Source organism: Cotesia typhae, unplaced genomic scaffold (assembly GCF_013202065.1).
Source record: "Cotesia typhae breed Kobodo isofemale line unplaced genomic scaffold, CoteBio_Ctyphae contig_48, whole genome shotgun sequence".
NCBI lineage: Eukaryota > Metazoa > Arthropoda > Insecta > Hymenoptera > Braconidae > Cotesia > Cotesia typhae.
Genome location: NW_027423756.1, coordinates 9,782,367 through 9,801,476, shown reverse-complemented (window position 1 = coordinate 9,801,476; position 19,110 = coordinate 9,782,367). Strand labels below are relative to the sequence as shown.

General features: G+C 29.9%; 1 protein-coding gene across 1 annotated transcript in view; it reads left to right on the top strand.

The window, feature by feature from the left end:
* Positions 1 to 19,110, top strand: part of LOC141530010 (protein amalgam) — a 36,203-nt gene that overhangs the window by 6,739 nt on the left and 10,354 nt on the right. Inside the window, exons 2-4 of the mRNA XM_074246845.1 lie at positions 12,292 to 12,401; positions 14,901 to 15,240; positions 18,349 to 18,525. Coding sequence (XP_074102946.1) covers positions 12,292 to 12,401; positions 14,901 to 15,240; positions 18,349 to 18,525 — 627 coding nt within the window. The remainder of the gene's footprint in view (positions 1 to 12,291; positions 12,402 to 14,900; positions 15,241 to 18,348; positions 18,526 to 19,110) is intronic.

Genomic DNA, 19,110 nt, shown 5'->3' with positions numbered 1-19,110 from the left:
CTTGATAACTAAACGCTTAATACAAAAATGAGGTAGCAATCAGTTAATATGAAATAATACTACTCTATGACAGTTTGACAGGAAACAATAACAGCAAACTCTCATTAACTCACCCAGCTTTTGAATGTCCAATATTTAAAATCATTCCTCTCTGCATGACACTCTCTATTCCAATATAATAGACGTACATTAATAGTGATATCGCTGCTAGAGCCACCCACAACTGCAATTTAGAGCACTAATTAACAATAGATGGAAAACATTGTAACTAATTTAAACGTGAAATTAATTAACATCCAAATCAGAGATGAAATTGGATTTTATTCCATTAGGGCACAATCAATACCTACATCGCTCATTAGAGTTAGATTTTCGGAGTAGCTATTTTTAAAAATTTTATAGCAATTTAATTAGACTAAATAGATGTTTTTTTTTTTCTAAATTTTTACAATTTGTTTGTCAAAAAAAAAAATTGTTATGTTATTTATGAAAATGAACTTTTGGAACTTTGCAATAAATGTAAGCGATAAAATATTCTACAGACCATTTTAAAAGTTAACTCTTGTAAAATTATTCTATTATAACTTTGTTTCTAAAGCGAAGCATTATAGAAATACGTTAATTTAAAATCACTTTCGCGACTACTTTTGTCAAATTAATATCAGTGAAGAGTTAAATATATATAGATATATGTATATTACTAAATATATCACTCGGTTACATCATTTAAGTACGTGAATACAGTTTTAACCAAATTAAGTATCCAATCAGGTAGATAAAAGATCTAATAAAGTATTAATCGACGAAGTGGTCGGATATCTACTTTGACCTTCTCTAAACGTAAAGTGAACATTATTTTTAAATCACTAATTTTATTATAATCTTCATACCGAAAATGGAAATAGACGATCGTATAATTTTATAAATATTTTTTATAAAATTCGACGATTTTATAAATACATAAATACACTGTGATACATATCACCAGTGGTATGTATACTGAATAATTTATTCTCTTGTATATATAATACGAGCTGACATAATTTAAGCCAACATGCTTTATTATTTGATGTGGACGGAAGATACTATAATAGATTACAAGAGGAACTTTCTAAATTTACTAAAAATAATTTTCATATACAATTAAAATCAAAGTTATATACAACTTAGATACATTCATGTACATTCAGATGTTAGCAAAGATATAGATATACCACATGAATATTCCGTAAATTGGTCACAACTTCGGTAATTATTTTAATGCAAGTTTCATATCATATTATAACAATACTCTGCTCAAATAATATCAACTATATCCTCGCATATCAGCTCTGGCGTATATGAGTGTAACGTTATTGAAATATAATACAAGGGTCATAACACATAATCTGATCAGACGTATGAAATTGAAATACAGGAGATAATTATTTCAAAATTTGTGTATACATCATTTGATCTCCCATTACATCAATAAATATCTTCATTATCATCGAACTAAAATAATAATACTAAAAATGCAGATACATTGTAATTTAAATTATTCGTAAATATTTACAATTAAATCAATTATGATGAGTATTGATAACAAATCTACTTTAATAATGTTCATATCATTAATTAGTAATTCAAATGGAATATTATTGTACTATATGTACAGAATATTTCGTAATTAATTGCCATCATTCAATAAAGATGATTGACTTTTTTTTGGGTTGTATAATTAAATGATATAATTACTCACATATTTTATTAATTTATTAATTAAAAGAAATTTTAATATAAAAAAAATATACCCGTTCAATAACTCGGTGGTAAAATAAATCATTTAACAAACAAAAGCAAGGAAAAAAATTTTTTTCATTAACTCAAATCATTTATCTGACTGAATTAGTTTTAACCTCAATTACGCGTACGTTCTTTTGACAGACTTTGGTTAAATCAAGAGACGATTTATACAGAAGCATTTTAATGATAACAACTCGGTAATGCCATCAGACTGCTTATAAGCCAAAGCGGAAAACCACCTAAATATATTATATTATATACAGAGAGAATTTTGTGGTAGCGTCAACGATCTGTGTATCCTTGGTTTTCCAATTTATGTGATGGCAACTCTTACCATAATATTATTTTAAGAATTACCTTATTGATAGTTATATTTATTATTCAATGTAGTTAAATCTAACATTAATATATTAAGAATTATTGAAAATAAAATGTATGGTTATCAAAATACATTTGAAAAAAATTTTAAATAAGTAGATTATTTTTTGAGTTATCATTTTATGAAGTTTTATACATCCCCTTTTTTTTATTTCTTTGATGTTCAATCGAAAGAGTTTAATGCTTTTAATTATTGTACAATAATTCTTAATTTATTAATTTTAGATTAAATAGTAAATGTAAATATCAAGATAAAAATACTTTCGATCGTACCATGATCAGAATATAAATTGTAAAAACTACAAAATAAAAATCGTTAATGTCATCACAAAATTCTTTCCGTATATCATATGTAATGTATCTAGAAGGTTAATATAAAAAAAAAAATATAAATTCTGCATAGAGATAGAGCAGATGGGTGAAATATTTAATTACCAAGATTTAATAAAAAAAAAATATAGTAAAAGATACTTTGAACAGGTAACGATTATCGAATGAGGTCAACGGGGTTTTATCCCAACTGCTATTCTATTTACTTTTTTATTTTAGTTTATTTATTTATTTATTATTAAATCGTCGAGTTTTATACCGATAAGTAGAGAGTGTAGTGACCCAACGTCGTCGCACTAGTCAGTATCGTTTACAAAAAAACGGTTTGATGCGGGCACACTAATGGGTTAAATTCGTTTCCTGGGGAAACCCCCATTTCGTTAGAGTCTCCGTTAGGGGACGCGAAACTAATGGAAAGGTGCTGCCACTCTGCTAAAAGTCCCACTGGGTTTTCCTTCTTTTTCTCATTCTCATTCCCATTCCCATTCCCACTCCTATTTCTCTTTTTCTTCTCAATCTGCTCTGGCTCCTCTTTTTTTTTGCTCATTCCTATTTTATATAGGTATCTATTTCTCTTTTGTTTCAGCATTACTTTTCCACCTTTTCTATATAATCCCGGTGTCTTTACTCCTGTCGGTGTGCCCTTCTCTACTTTATTTTATTTTTTTCCTGTAGATCCTTTCGATTTTGCTGGTGAAGGGGTTGGCTTAAAAGAGCATTCTTTAGTTAATACCCCAAACAAAATTCGCTGCTAATGCTAAGTGGGCAAAGTAACGTAAATATTACCCGAGCAACATTATGTCAAAGTCAAAGGGAATGAATTAAAATAAAAAATGTTAATAGTAATAAAAAATAATGTCAGAAAATTTTTTAATTCAAGATCAAAAGTTAAACTTTATGAAGTGATATATAACGGTGCATCTTAAAGCAGTTGTCTGTATTATAATTTATATTTCATTAGTGAAACATTTTAACGTCAAAAGTACATACACTGTACTCGTATATGTATGATGTGATATGCGTAAATGTATAATACTGGTAGATACAAATATGAGTGACAGTATATAAAAGATGAAAAGCGAACAAGTCTCTCTCAATTAAACTCCGAGAAAATTATTACGAAAGGAAACCCAGCTAGCTACGCTACATTAATTTTTTAAAATAATTAACGTGTATTACACATCTGTAAACGTTTATAACTCTTTATATGTATGAATTTGAAATTACTACTTTTTATACGTAGTGTAAAAATAATTAACCTGTAATTTTTTAGTCTGGAAAATAGAAAGAGGGTAATTGATTACAATTTGATAAAAAACATAATTAAAAAAATTTTTTTTAATGATAATTACTGCACGAGAAAGGATTTAGCTTTTATAATGGATATCTCATTTGTCGGAACAAAGGCTGATAATTCCACTTAACATCAAAGAAATTTTTTTTTCTGTTATGCGTTTAATTTATTTTTTGTCGCGATCATTTATGAAATAATTCAATTTTTAATTACACGGGTATCATTATTATCACTCTGTATTTCCATTGTTCGGATAATTAAAACTGAAAGATTATTAAAATTTGCTAGATAGCTAATTTTTGGTAAATTTTTTTTTTCACGATTGTTATAATATACCCCATGGAAATAATTTACATAAAAATATATGTTGAAGTATAAAAGTTATATTAAAAATAAATTAATAACATCTAAAATATGCATAAAAAATATACACGAAATACTTGTATGATATTATATAAAAGATGTTTTCTATGCATACTTTTATATATCATTCATTCATATTTAATATTTTTTTTTTATCGATTTTTTATGTGTTTTTTTTATATTTCAATATAATTTTTTTTTTTTTATGGAGGATGTATATTTCATTTTTGGGTGATTCATTATTTATTCAGCCCGTGGATCTCTTGGAACAAGCAAATGGTTGATTGGATTTTATCTATTTGTACTGACGTACTTTTTAAATAAACAAAGTAAATATACAAGTGTATCGCTATTAATTAATAAAGTAAAAGTTGATATTTATTTTTAAAATCAAAAACATATCCCAGTACAGATGTTATAAAGGCGTACATCTGTAAGAGGTACCAATGAAAATGCAAAAAAAAATTTTTTTCCCTGTGTTAAAAATATTTATCAAATGCCAGAAAAAAATTATACTGTGGATATGAAAAATATTATGATTTTTTTTTTTATGTATAAACCGAATAAAAATTTATTGCGTGAATACTTATTGGCTTGCCAATATTGAGTGTTTTAAGTAGAGCTAGAGTTCGTTTTGTTTGTGGATAAAGCTTCTCTTATCTTTTTTGAATTTGTATGTAACTCTCGTCCATTTCATAAATTCTAAAATCAATTTTATTCATTGACTTCAACAACAGAAATAAAAATTATTAAATTTTTATTAAAACATTTTAAAAAGAAACTATGAAGACTATTGGAAAATATATGATAATAGTAGTAACAAAATTTAACTTTTAATCTTTGTGGTTATAATTTAAAAACCCTGTTAGGCATATCAGCAAGGAATACTAGCGTATATTACGTCAGACCGAGATGCTTATAGTGGTGACCACAGCATCTGCTGTTGGAAAAAGTTTTTTATTGACTTTCAATCGTCGATTATTTTGTTTCTGGCAAGTTTAAAGTTGCATTATGCTAAATCGATAACTCAAATTAGCTATAAAATATCGGAGGTCAATCGGATTATTGTGGATAGGCATTATTTCTTAGGAATTTTATTTTCCGTTGAAAATGAGCTCATAATTCCATTTATTAACTATAAAATTTTACGTTATACTGATAATAATAACAGTTAACATGTAAATAAAAAAAAAAATAATAATAAATTCAGTATATGCGTCAGTATTTTTTTCGAGAAGCGGTACAAATTGTTTCCGGTGCGTAAACGCCTGCCGCGGATTTTACTGCGGAATTCCTCTCTCACGTTTTACTCACTGCTCAACAAACTCACGTGTCGAGTGAAATAAAAAAAAAATGAAATAAAATAAACTTCTCTATTTTATTCTTTTATTTTTTAGTATTTTATTTTGCAGCTGAGTCCCTGCAGACGTGTCCGTTTTACAGTAGTCTTTAATTAAAGACAATATGACGTCATTATACAAAAATATCTAACAAAGCGTTAAAATTCTAGTTTCTGCGGAACTCTATTATAGAATATATACTTACATTTAAATATATAGAGCGTCACTGTAAAATGACCTATCAAACTTTAAACTTTCAGATAAAAATAAATTGCTAAGTAAAAAAAATAATAATTAGTTTTATCTTATTACGTAGTTTGTTATTTATGTACTTGATATTAATTTAAAACTTTTTTATTTTAACAAACAAGTTCACCGTTTAATTTTGTTTAACAAAAATAAACTTTAGATTAGATTTAATTGGTTTTTTATAAATAACAAATTCTGCCAATTAAAATTTTTTCATTTAAATTCCATCAACTTTTATACCCGTAAAGCTGAAAAAAAAAATTATCTAACCTACTGAATTAGTGTCCTAATTATTTTATAAAAATGAAAATAAAAAAAAAAAAAAAGCGGAAAAGTACACAACCACTGGCTGAAATAACGAACTTATTTAATGAGACATTTGATGTACAAAAGCGCTGACAGTCAAAAAGGATAATTTATTTGCACATAGCCCTTTGAACTGGTCCATTCACTAATATAATTTTGTTATTATATTTACTCAACAATCTTACCGAAGAATACATTAAATAATGACAAAAAGTGCTCCCAGCAGTATTACTCAAGTTTGCAGAGTCAATTAAAGCACGCTGAAGAAAGACAGACAAAGGGAGTTGAGAGTGGGAGGAATGACAAAGAACCATGCGGCAAACAAACGGACACATAAATAAAAAAGTTATATAGAAAAAGTAAGCAAAGCTTTTAAAGCAATTACAGAGTGAAGTTGTAATGAGAGTATTATGTTAGCGGTGAAGTAGAAAAGCCGCAGTCTATTTACGTAAGATGAGAAGCAATGGAATCAAATAGCTTCCGCTCGCTATTTTGTTGGATTTCATTGTTTTTACGGGCGAGCCCGAAAGTAGTCGCCAAGTATAAAATTAACGGAAAACCTGTTGCCATTCCATCAAAGTGCGTCTCTCCTGGTATTCCCTCACCGGCACCCTCTTGCCTCTTACTCTTTCTACTCACCCTCCGCTCATTCTTACTCAAATAATATTCATTCTCTTGTAAAATACCTAAAATTCCTTTTTGCGGAATCTAGTGCAAGTTTATTAAACATCTGTTGTTTTAAATATAAACAAAAGATATTCCGCTCTCAGTAATCGATCCAACATCATCCACCCGATGGTTATCTCTCGTAATATTCAGAGTGATGTATTAACATAATATTGTATAATAAGTTAAAAGCGAGCACGCGATGGTGCAACATAAATTCGCCCCATTCCAACAGAATGTTAAAGATCTCAAATAACTGTTAACCATTAGCCATTGAAACAATAATTACGTCAGTATAAACGACGATAACTATTACAAACAAGTGGATTCTCATGATAACATGCTGTTTAATTTAGTAACAATACTTTTATTGCAAACGTTTGTAATGTTTTATTGCCAGTAGCGTACAGCTTAATATTACCATACTTTGTCTCAGGAAATAAACATGTATATAACGAAGAGAAAATAAATTTTTTTTGCAGAACATATATATATATATATATATATATATATATATATATATATATATATATGTGAGCTGGAAGAACAAACAAAAAAGATAATCGATCAATTTCAAAAGAACTGACGTTTCAATTGCGCAAAAAATATATGAAATGTGGAAGACGTTGAAGATCGTTGATATAGAGCTTATATTATCTATAGTAATAAAAATAATAATAATAATATTGAAAAGCAAAGAATAAAGATGAGTATAATAGAAGCTTTTAGGCTTTCTCGGGAATAGAATTGTATCTCTTACGCATATGTATATTTTCCTTTATGGACGTGAGTTATCGAGGGATTTATCGGTTTTATGACTTAGATGCCTCGGTAAGTCTTATAGAATATAAAAGGATTTATCGTTAAATCTGAGATATCCTTTTGTATAGTAAATTCATGAGTATTCTAGGACCTAGTACTCCAGTACGCCAGTGGTACACTCTACTCACTGGCTCACGGTCTTTATATTATATAACTCCTGAGTAGTTGAGACTACCGTTATATCTACACTATAGATTGTAGATTCTAGTATGTGCAAATATACATATATCTATATATATGTATATATGATGATGTGTATATTCGTTTCACGTTTGCTCTCTGTATCAACTCTTTACCGAAAACTATAAGAGGTGCGTCAATGCACGAACACAGTCCTCTATATATATCGCAAATAAATATATACATGTCACGATAAAATATACACTCCCGATTCGAGGTATACTGGTGTAGATGTTGAAGATAGAGCTAGAGCTAGAGCTAGAGTTTAAAGAAATAGTGAGATCGATCGAGGCCACTGGAATCTGAAAAATACTCCCAAAAGAGAATTTTATTTTATTATTTTCTTTTCCTTTTTCCCTTTTCCCGGTTCTTCTCCTAATGCTCATATGCACGTATATGTATATGTATATGTATTCATTCTTTCAACAGCACAGCCGCTGCCATTCCTATTACTATTGCTATTACTATCACGATTACTATAACTACCACTACTACTACGCCTCAATGCTATGTATCTCTTTATATATACATTTCTTCATCTGATATCCTATTTTTTACTGTTGGATGTAGTGCGATAAAGCCGGAATATACTGCTGTTGTAGTCGTAGTCGTAGTAGTTATAGTACTAATAATAATAATAGTGCTACCGTGGTATGGTGATAGTATACTGGAAAGGAAATGCGTGAAATCCATGCACGGCATTAAGAATTTTCACTCGCGAGTTCTACTGGGAGCAGTGTGAATACATACACTGACGTGGAAGTAAAAAAAAATATTTTTAAAAAGCGTACGGTAAACAAAAAAAAAAAAAAAAATAGTTGTAGTTGTGTTGTAATGAGTGCAGTAGAGAGAAGAACGAATAGTGGTATGATGCAGTAATCTGGTGAGCGAGATGGATGAAACGGAAAGCTACAAAAGAAAAAAATACCTAAAATATAGGTAGAATGAAAGAAGTAGAGAATAGAATAGAATAGTATAGTATAGTGAGTAAAAATAAAAACAATAACGATACGATAGAAAATAATAGTTAAACGTAACGTTTTTCGCACGAGTTATTCTCAGCGTTATCCCCTTGATTTTTCGAACCGGAAAATTCACGGCACTTTTGACAATATGACAAAAATCCTTTTCCATCGGTGAGTTTAAACCTTTTTGACGAGATTATAGATGTGTAAGGTATGTGTGGCTACAGATATTTGTACGATTATTGTTATTATTTTTTCTTCTTTTTTTTTTTTTTCTGATATTGGTTTAGTCACAGAGTCCAAAACACTACTACTTGACGAGTACACAGAAAAAAATAATTGATTAAAGTTAACACAAGGCTTTGGAGAATGAAAATAAATCCTGAAGAGTACAGTGTGTGTCACGCATTAGATTAATTGGTTAAATTTTTCTATGCGACGGATGTATACTATTAAAAAATATCTGACTGAATTTTATAAAATATTTTTTGTGACAAGTGTCACGTAAAACAAATTGATAGTTGTTTTTTTTCTTTCTTTGTTAGATAAAAAAATCTGTTACATTTTATCAATGCTATTATCTTCATAAATATTTTTGAAAACGTATTCTATACGAACGGAATTTTACAAATGGATATTTTGCTATTTTGTTTTACAAATAAAAGTATTTCATTTTAACTATTTATTTATTCAATTCTATTCTTTTGTTTACAGAAGAATTTATATGCTAAATTTTACTATAATAAATTAATATTTTGTTAATAATAAATTAAATTAGTCTCTTTCTCAGTGTAAGTTGAATATTTAAATGTTGCGTATAAAAACTACAAGTATTTTATAAAGTAAAATTTTTTAATCAAAAAATTTTCCCATCATTATATTATATTCATCATAAATTGAGTGCTCGAGGCATGTTTGGATTCATCAATATAAATCCACGTGTAAATAATACAAAGTTGATAATTCAATCAACAGATAATGAATTTTATTAAATAAATTTTCGAACCGTGCATCAGTATTACAGCCAATTTTTCGGTCAATAATAATCTAAAGTAGCTCCTTGATTTGATGACATGGAAAAAAGTATGGGTAATAAATAAAATAGTAATTTGAATAAATTAAAAAGCAATGAAATGATGTGTTAAGTGAGGCTTCTTAAGTGATTGATTTTTATGTTGCTGTCAATAAACGTGTGAGCGGGACTGCGATAGAAAATGAGAGAATCTGAGACAAGTCTCGTAGGTACATTATTGTTTCTGTCCAATCCTGTGCATCAACGGGAAAGTTTTATTCCCCCGGCGATTTGTCGTCCACGAAGCTATCTCGGTCGAGCTAGGGAACGTTAAACCCCTGCACCGAGGCAATTTGGATATTGCTCGTTCTCGGATTTAAGCCGTGCTGTCACTCCGAGCTGGAGGCATGCCGGGTATGCTTCGTGATGGGTAGGTTATAGAACAGTATACCCTGTACACAGTTGAATACTCTAGCCTGTGTGCATGTGAGTATGTATTGGGGTGTACAGAGGCGGCGCATGAGGGTTAGAGAGCTGTACCAACACCAGGAGCACTACTGGTAGATAGGTAGGGAGGTAGGAAGATATAGCACTGAAGGATGAGATGAGCTAAAGGATAGGTCGAATGAGGTAGCATTGGATAAAGAGCTAGAGGAGTAAGAGGCGCAGAATACCAACGACTGCCACCACCAACATCGTCCCAGGGGTATGAGAAAGTCGAGGATCGACCGAACGAGCAAATTAATGCAGAAGATGGAATATCGCGCGCGAGAGCTAAGTGTGGGGAATGTCAACGATGCTTCTCTGAGCATTGCTATTTCCCAGGATTTATCAAGCACCCTCACACGTATATTAGTGATAAAAAAATATCATCACATTCCTAGATGAAAAAACATAAATAAAAAATAAATATATTTGCTTTTTCATTTCATTTTTAACCTTTTTTTACACTTTATTTGTTTGAGTTTAGTTTTAGTTTGAGTTGGGCTCGTTTTTTTTAATGCTTTTTTTCCAGTTACTTTACTCGCTCCCGAATGACCATTCGCACCTCATGTCCATATCAATTGTTGTGTAATCGCTCTCAGTCCATGGACTTTGGAATATTGATTGCTGTAATTCATTATTAATCTCTGACCACAGGTGCGCAATGTTCATTCACACCAGTTTCATTACTACCATATTTTACTTCTGAATAATTTAAATTTGTGCCTTTGTGTGTACAGTATTAATACAACCGTATATTTATAGATATTTCATTTTATATCAGCTCGAGGGTACTGCATCAATAGAAGTGATAATTTTAGTTAATAATACATTAATAATTCATTTCTATAAATTTTCTGTTACTCACCGAAGCAGAGACCGGAATACAATAATAATTTTAATTTGTCAAAAATAATTCTGATAGTAACAGACATTCTCAAAATAATGTTTCAGACGTTTTCTAACCTAAAAATAATTGCCAAGTTTAGATTATTGGTTATTATTTATTGACACGTGTCGTGATAAATTGATTTGTTTAATTGGCGGTTCAAACTTTTTTTTTTTCACGCTCTCGATACCGCAACTGGTAATTAAATAAATACCTTGGAATAGAAATACTCATAATCAAATTAAAATCTAAACAGAATTGTTACGAGAATATTTAGATTAGATTTCAATATGTGAGTCGTTTTTATAAAATATGAAAATTCACGATCAATAAACGCCAGTTAAATTTAAACATTCTTTTCATTATTGAAAGATGCACTTTCTCAACCATGTATATTTTAGAAAGGATGCATAGTATTTACTAAAAAAAAATAAATAAATAAATAGATAAAAGTTCGGACGTTATGACACAATTTAAAATGTTTTGAATTTATTTTTTTTTCAATGTTTCATTTTTTATTTCACACATTTCAAAGTACTGTAAATATTTATCATGATAAATGTTTACAAATAAAATTACATATACGAAGTTTATACACATATATATGTTTACAAAACATATGTGATGTATTTACAAGATGAATGGTTAACAAATATATGATGTATTTTTTTAATATATTATTTTGACATATGCCCTGATATATTAAAATAAAATAAAAACATTTTTCATAGAAAAAATGTAAATATAAAAAATATTCTATTCATAAAAAATAATTCTTGGGATAATGGAGATCCCTCACAGCTTGATACCCCATTTTTAAACTGATTGAATACCATGAATACTCGAGTTATTATTATCACATTGAATTAAAGCTTAATAGCTCATTCATACTCATGTGACGTGATAGGAGACGAATTCACAGTTGAGCCGTGTAGTATAATCCATCAAGGGGATAAAAAAGTCTTTGCATGATTACATTAATCTTTAAATTGATAACATTTAACCTGAAACGAGTAAACAGTTGCTTTTAGAGACTTTTAGATCATTTGATAAGTTACTAAACTGTAGCTTACAAATAATTCGCTGTAAATCCGTCAAATTAAAATCGAAAGCTCTCTTTGAACAGACTAAAAAAGAGCAGTATAAAAATAAAAATAAAAGTAAAAATAAATATAAAAGTAAAGACAAAAAGTAGGACAAGAATAAATCGAGTGATTTGTTATTTTTAGAGACATACACATCGGGTCCAGCGTTCGTCCGACCCGTCGGCAATCAGACAGCGGCAATTGGACGTGAAGCTGTGTTTTCTTGTTACGTCCGTAACATCGGAAAATTCAAGGTAAGTAAGTTGAAATAACAAATACTAAAATGGAGAACCGTCAAATCTAAAAGATTAAAATAAAAGCGAGGATAAAAGAGAACAACTAGAAACAACTGACTCGACATCAGACATTTCACTCATTCATCATTTGTCCGAACGACAAGTGATGCCGTGGGCGTTAAAAGAATCCATTATTCCTACTCACGAGCCCGCAAGGTGATACGCTTGGAAAACAAACCTCTTTTCTTTATCCTTATATCCACAAGATAGCCATCGGGTTAACTCACCTCTTCATTCTCTTTTCTTCACCACCACCACCATCACCACCACCACTACCACTACTGCTACTGACATCATCGCTCCTTATTCCGGCACTCACTTCGCCAACAACACTTCCTACATCTTTCATTCACTACTACATCCCACTGTTTTCAACAATTCTGATACGAAATAGTCACGTTTTTCCGCAAACACGTTGCATCATCAAAGTGAAAAGTATCTTATTCACTATCAAAATAATAATCTTTCTACATTTTTTTATAAAAATATATTTACTGTTTACAATCAATCGTTACAAAATCAAACGTGGAAAAATTTTTTTAATTTATTGATTTGATATTTTAACGGGAGTTATTTCTAAAAAGTAAAGTTTTTTAATTTTAGTAGTAAAGCTTAATGGATAAATCATTGCAATGTAAATTTAATGTTTTTAAAGATACCCAAAAATAGTGACATTCCATTATCTCTAATGCAGCATTAATATAAAGAAAATTGCAAGATGTAAATTCGTAAAACGTGTTAATTACATTGCGATTAATAATCATTCATAAGGAAAATCTTGAAATGTTACAGAAATTTCTCGGTATTTATATAATATAGTCCATATATAAGTATTAATATCCTTAAAATTAACAAATATTTTATAAAGTAAAATACATGGCAAGATCTTCCATTAAATTTAAGATAAACCTTTAAATTAAATATGATGTATGAAATGGATTGTTAAACTCAAATATCGGCTAAAGTCATTGACAGCTATTTAATTTATGTCACTAAAATTTCAATTACAATAATAAAATTTACCCATGTGGTTTAATGGATATTTCACTGCAGTTAAATTGAAACTAATTTGATTTATAAACAACTCAATTAATAAAATAGTGATAACGTTGATGAAATAATCAATTAAAGTTTAAATAATTAAATAAAGTAAAGCATCTATCTTATATTATAACTCCAAGTAAAATGCCATTGTAACTTGTACGGTATAACTTTGAATTTACGTAATTGCAATCATCTATTTGTAATGAAATTGTATGCAAAGGAGTCACGGAGAGCACTGAAAGACTAAGACCGCTGTATATCATATACGTATGAACTTACATCACTGTGTACGTAGTTATTAGATAAAGATACAGATATAAATATAGATATGGATGTACGGTAACAGTGGGTGTATACGCTTCCAAGCAGTAAGAGGAACCGAGAACTGTGTAAATCGGATTAATTGTAGATTATTGGGTGAATGACGAGTTTCGCGGTGAAACACGTTGTATTGAGTAATTCAATAGCAACACATTTACACCTAGAGACTGTGTGGGTGGTATGAGCATCACCTCCATCTAAATGTCTACATGTATATGGATATGTATATATCAATACTGCACTTCCATATACGTACGTAGATGTGACAGATAATATACATAACAAATCCGTAGGCATTGTAATGCGGTGTTGAGGTAAATCAGTACAAGTGAATGTGTCTGTCTGGTTTCCCTCGAAGCTGGCCTATATCACTGGCTTTCTCACCGATTGTCGTACCACATCGAGCTTAATGTAAGATTGTCATGCTGAAAAATCTTCTCATCACATTCGCTCTACACACATTTAAATATTTATATTGTATTTATATTACACACTGATAGAAAAAATCAACTTGATTTATGATTGAAATTCTTGAACTAAGACGCTGTTTTTTATTCAAATAAATTCTAATTGATTCAAGATGTTAAAAATTATATTTTTGCTTCAAGAATTTTAATCTTAAATCAAATTAATTTTTTATCAGTGTACATTATATACATTTAAAAAAATAAAGTGATACATCAATAACATATTTAAAAAACGAAAATAGAAAAAAAAAACTATTTCATGCACACGAGTTACCAAGTTGTTGTATTATATTTATTTTAATTAAAAATTTATTGACGATATTTAATTAAATAGCGCGATAACTTTTAGTTTGTTGTGCATATTTTTCATAGATGTCGAACATTTTTTTATTGATGTCTATTGATCTGAGTAGAGCGATAAAGGAACGAAAAAAAGTTACCAGAGGAATGTAATATCGTTAATTAATAATTAGTTATTTAATTGTATTATCCTATATATATATATATATATATATATATATATATATATATATATACATGTATATTGAGAAGAAGAAATTGAATAGACGTGGAGAAATAATAGGAAAAGAAAATGAATTGATGGTGAAATGTTGGCTATTTCCAGGTAGGATGGCTGAGAGCGTCGGACCAAACTGTTCTCTCATTAGACACACGAATCGTGACCCACAATAATCGCATCGCAGTTTCTTATGAAGCCGGTGGTTGTTCCGGCACGTCCAACGCTATCTCCATGGGTTCTGGGGCTGGCGGACTCGTACCAGCGGTGGCACCAATAGCAGCACCAGTTCATGGCGTGATTGGAAGCAATCAGGTGATGGACGAGGGCGTCAACTGCACGTGGCGGTTGCATATACGCCACCTGAAAAAGTCCGACGAGGGATGCTATATGTGTCAAATCAATACATCACCTATGATCTCCGAGCTCGGATGTTTATCTATTTTAGGTAAGAAATATTATGTTTTTACAAAACCATTCAACCTTTTGTTTTGTTTTATTTATCAGGATCGTGAGTTATTGCTTTTCGAATTAAGGGCATAGTAAAAAGAAAAATTATGCTTAAGAATAAATGATTTTATTTGTTTTGTAAGTATGTGTAATTAATTATAAGTCCTTTACAAATTAAATTTATTTTTTTTAATCAATTTCTCGAAATAAAGTTTAGAATTGTTATACATTATTTAGTACAATTAAATATTCATCAAAACTTTAACAGGAAATTACTTGTCAATTACGAAAATGTAATTATTAATTCAAGTTAAATGTCTGTCTTATTTCCTGTTCATTTATTCCTGATACTTATGTGTGATAAATAGATAAATAGGGAAACAATTTTATTTTATCCGACGTAATCTCGGCTCATATTTATATTTTTACTAAGAAAATAAAAATAAAGTCTTCAAAATTTATTTAATCAGTTCAAAAAAAAAAAAATTTTTTTTAATAACAAATATTACATTCATTAAAACTAATAAATCATAAAAATTATCTCTTGTAAAACATTGAACAAGCCTTGGGTGAAATGAGACATCTAGTTCAAATGAAACTAAACACTCAGTTGGTTTGCAGCAAAAATTAAAGCACCATTTTATAGAATTCTGTAGTATCTGAAATAAAATGGCTCACAACTTTTAGGTAAAAAAAATAGCTCTGTTGCAAAAAAAAAAGCTATCAGCAGTTCTATCTCGTTTAGCCTCAGGTTCTGCTATGTACGTTTAAATGTCTCTACTGAACTAATTTACATTGAAACTGAAATCACAAAAAGTTATCGAGTGTTTGAAAAAACAATAATTCAAGATACTATCGTCATAGGCAGCGTCATACTGTCAAATAGTTGAAAAAAATGAGTTAATTAAATTATCAAGTGTCGAGTACACTCTCAATTGTGTTACTCTTCATTAAATTAGATTAATTTTTCATTTAATAATTCATATTAAATAACTTATTTATCAATAGTAAAACGTACAACACAGTTTCTCTGTGGTAAATGAAAATAAAAGTTTCATTATTTTCGTTCCTTCGAGTCTAATAAATTATGACAGTAACTAAACCGACGGGTTTGAAACCTCAACTTTTAATTTAAAATGTCACAATAAATTTATTTAGACAAGTTATTGATTGTTTGAATTAAAAATTAAAATTAATCGATCAGAGTTGCAGAATAAATATATTTTTCTCAATAATTAAAATTTTTTTTTTTTGATAAAATTCGATTTTTTTTTAAATCAAATAAAAAAATTTTACATGTTATTAATACCAAAAAACTATTAGTTGAATATTTACAGAATAATACGACGTTATTTTAGTATCATAAAAAAATATATATGTCGGTGCAGTATAAAATTCATCAATTTAGTATATAAAGTAACAAAAATATTTTATTACACAGCCTGGTGACCTTTCGCTCGACCTATGACATGTTTATGAAATCTCGAATGAACCAAATAAACCAATAAAAACTGATAAAGAAAACAATGGATGTCATTTTTGAGTTGGTAAAAATTTTACGGCACACTGAAAAGCAATTTAAAATTTTATGGATATTGATTTTTGGTTGAAGGTACTTTCAAAAGGATTTTCAGAAATTACAGACCTCTGCAAATATAAAACATTGACAGATTTTATGTGATTCGGACTGAGAGTATCCGCATATATGCATAGCGGTTACTCTCGAACTTTATATATACTACTAGAAATTCCAATATATGATACCGCTGAGACGGGCAAAGAGAGAGAATGAGTGAGTGAATAAGCACCTGGAATGACCGAGTAAGCAAAGGTAAAGAGCGAGACAGGTTGTACGGAAGAGTAAAGAGAAGAGTCAGTATTATATAGATATAGAAGGGGTGCTACCGACGAAGCGAATATGCGACTCACATTGATTGGCTTCGAGTCTTCTCGGCAAATCTCACCGAACAAATATATACCCCTATCCGACGCTCCTTTCTGTATATCTACATTTATGTATGTACATCTGTAAATGTCCACAGAAGCATCTCATTCATATCCGACTCAGTTCGTGCATAGAAAGCAGAATCTCCTAACTAGCCAGTATCAAATCTTGCTGTTGATGCTGATAGTTAATACCATATTTTATTGCAAATCAAATAGTCCTTAGGCATTTAATTTCTTTTTTTTTTCATTATTTTTAACTCTAGAATTAGCAAAAATACATTTTTATTCGAATAGATAAATTAAACATAAATATGCATGTATAATTCAAAAATATATATAATACTCATAAATATTCATTTGATATTAACAACTTAAAAATATTTTTCAACAATAAAATTTCATATTTCCCGAGAAATGAACTTTGTACACTGTATATTTGTTTGGCACGTATTTACCGTTAATTTTCAGTATTGGATTTAATATTCAATCGTACTGTGCAATTCTACTTGCTTGTGTGGATGTACGTTTATCTATAAACCCGACAATATTAAACATAGTCAATACGACCATCGTTTCCCGGTATTTTAATTTTTCGCTTTTAAATTATTACATTATTTTACCCGAATGAATGATTACAATGATTACAGACAACTTCGGATAAATATTTAATCTCTGCAGTTGTGTCGATGGTTTTCAATATCTCACAATATCGCTGTAAATTTTAAATCAAAATTCTCAATTATTTACTCGAATTAAATAGTGATTTTGAATTTTTTAAATAAAAAATCCTGCTCAATTATTTATTTTAGTAATCCAATGAAAATTGACATACTGTATGTTAATTATTCAAAACGATTGTGTTTCACGAGAATGTTATCAAATTAAATACATTTTAAAATCAGTGTGCCGAAATCAATATCTATAATTTTGTTAAAAAATCATCTCATATTTTATTTACAAATTATAACATATATATTCTCCAATAATCATATGAAAACGTTTACATTAAAATTTAAAGTATTTTTTTTTTTTTTTTATTAAGCAAGCAACTCACTAAAAAATTCAAGATACATTATTACAATAATTAACGAATTGATGTTAATTTAATTAAAAAAAAAAAAAAAAAAAAAAACTGATGAGCAACATTGTATGATTGCAGTGCCACCGGACATTGTTTACGGGGAAGAAACGAGCAAGGACTTGTCAGTGACGGAGGGTGAAAACGTCACACTCAATTGTCAAGCCACAGGGACGCCGAAGCCGAGAGTTTCTTGGCGACGAGAGGACGGGCAGCACATCCTCATCAGGAATTCGACCTCGTTCTCGAGTTCCTATAGTTCGTATCTATTGTCTGCTTAGTGTATAGATATACTACCGTCAAGCATATTCCGTACCTTATTTCCAAAATCCTGCACTACTCACTTCTGTATACTCATCTGGCGGTACGAAATTTCCATCCAGTAAGCCCCGACCCAGCAAGCTCAAGCCTAAACCCGTCCCCAAGCCCAAACTAAACTCAACCCAGACCAAAAATAGAGACAGATAGCTTCAAGAGTCGGAAGAGAGTAAGATTCAAATCCCTGGCTTTTCATCCCTTGGATCCCACTCCAAAACATGGAGGAAGCTACCGCGTGTTATATTCCGGCTTTACCCCGTGAGAGTTCTCGACGGCGGACTAGTAATTTTCGCTTGTCAACAGCGAATCAAATCCCACTACGGGATCGCTATTTTACGACTTACCCATAAGCTCCAGCCTTCCATTCTCCTTATTCTTTTTGTCCTCCTTCTGTGCTCCTCGCGTTATTCTCTGACTGGTACATCATGTAGCATCCTGTTACTCGCATCTCTACTTTCCCCTTCACCGTCTCCTTGTTCTTCACCAATTTGATCTCCTCATGTCGCGTCTTTGCTCTTTACTCAT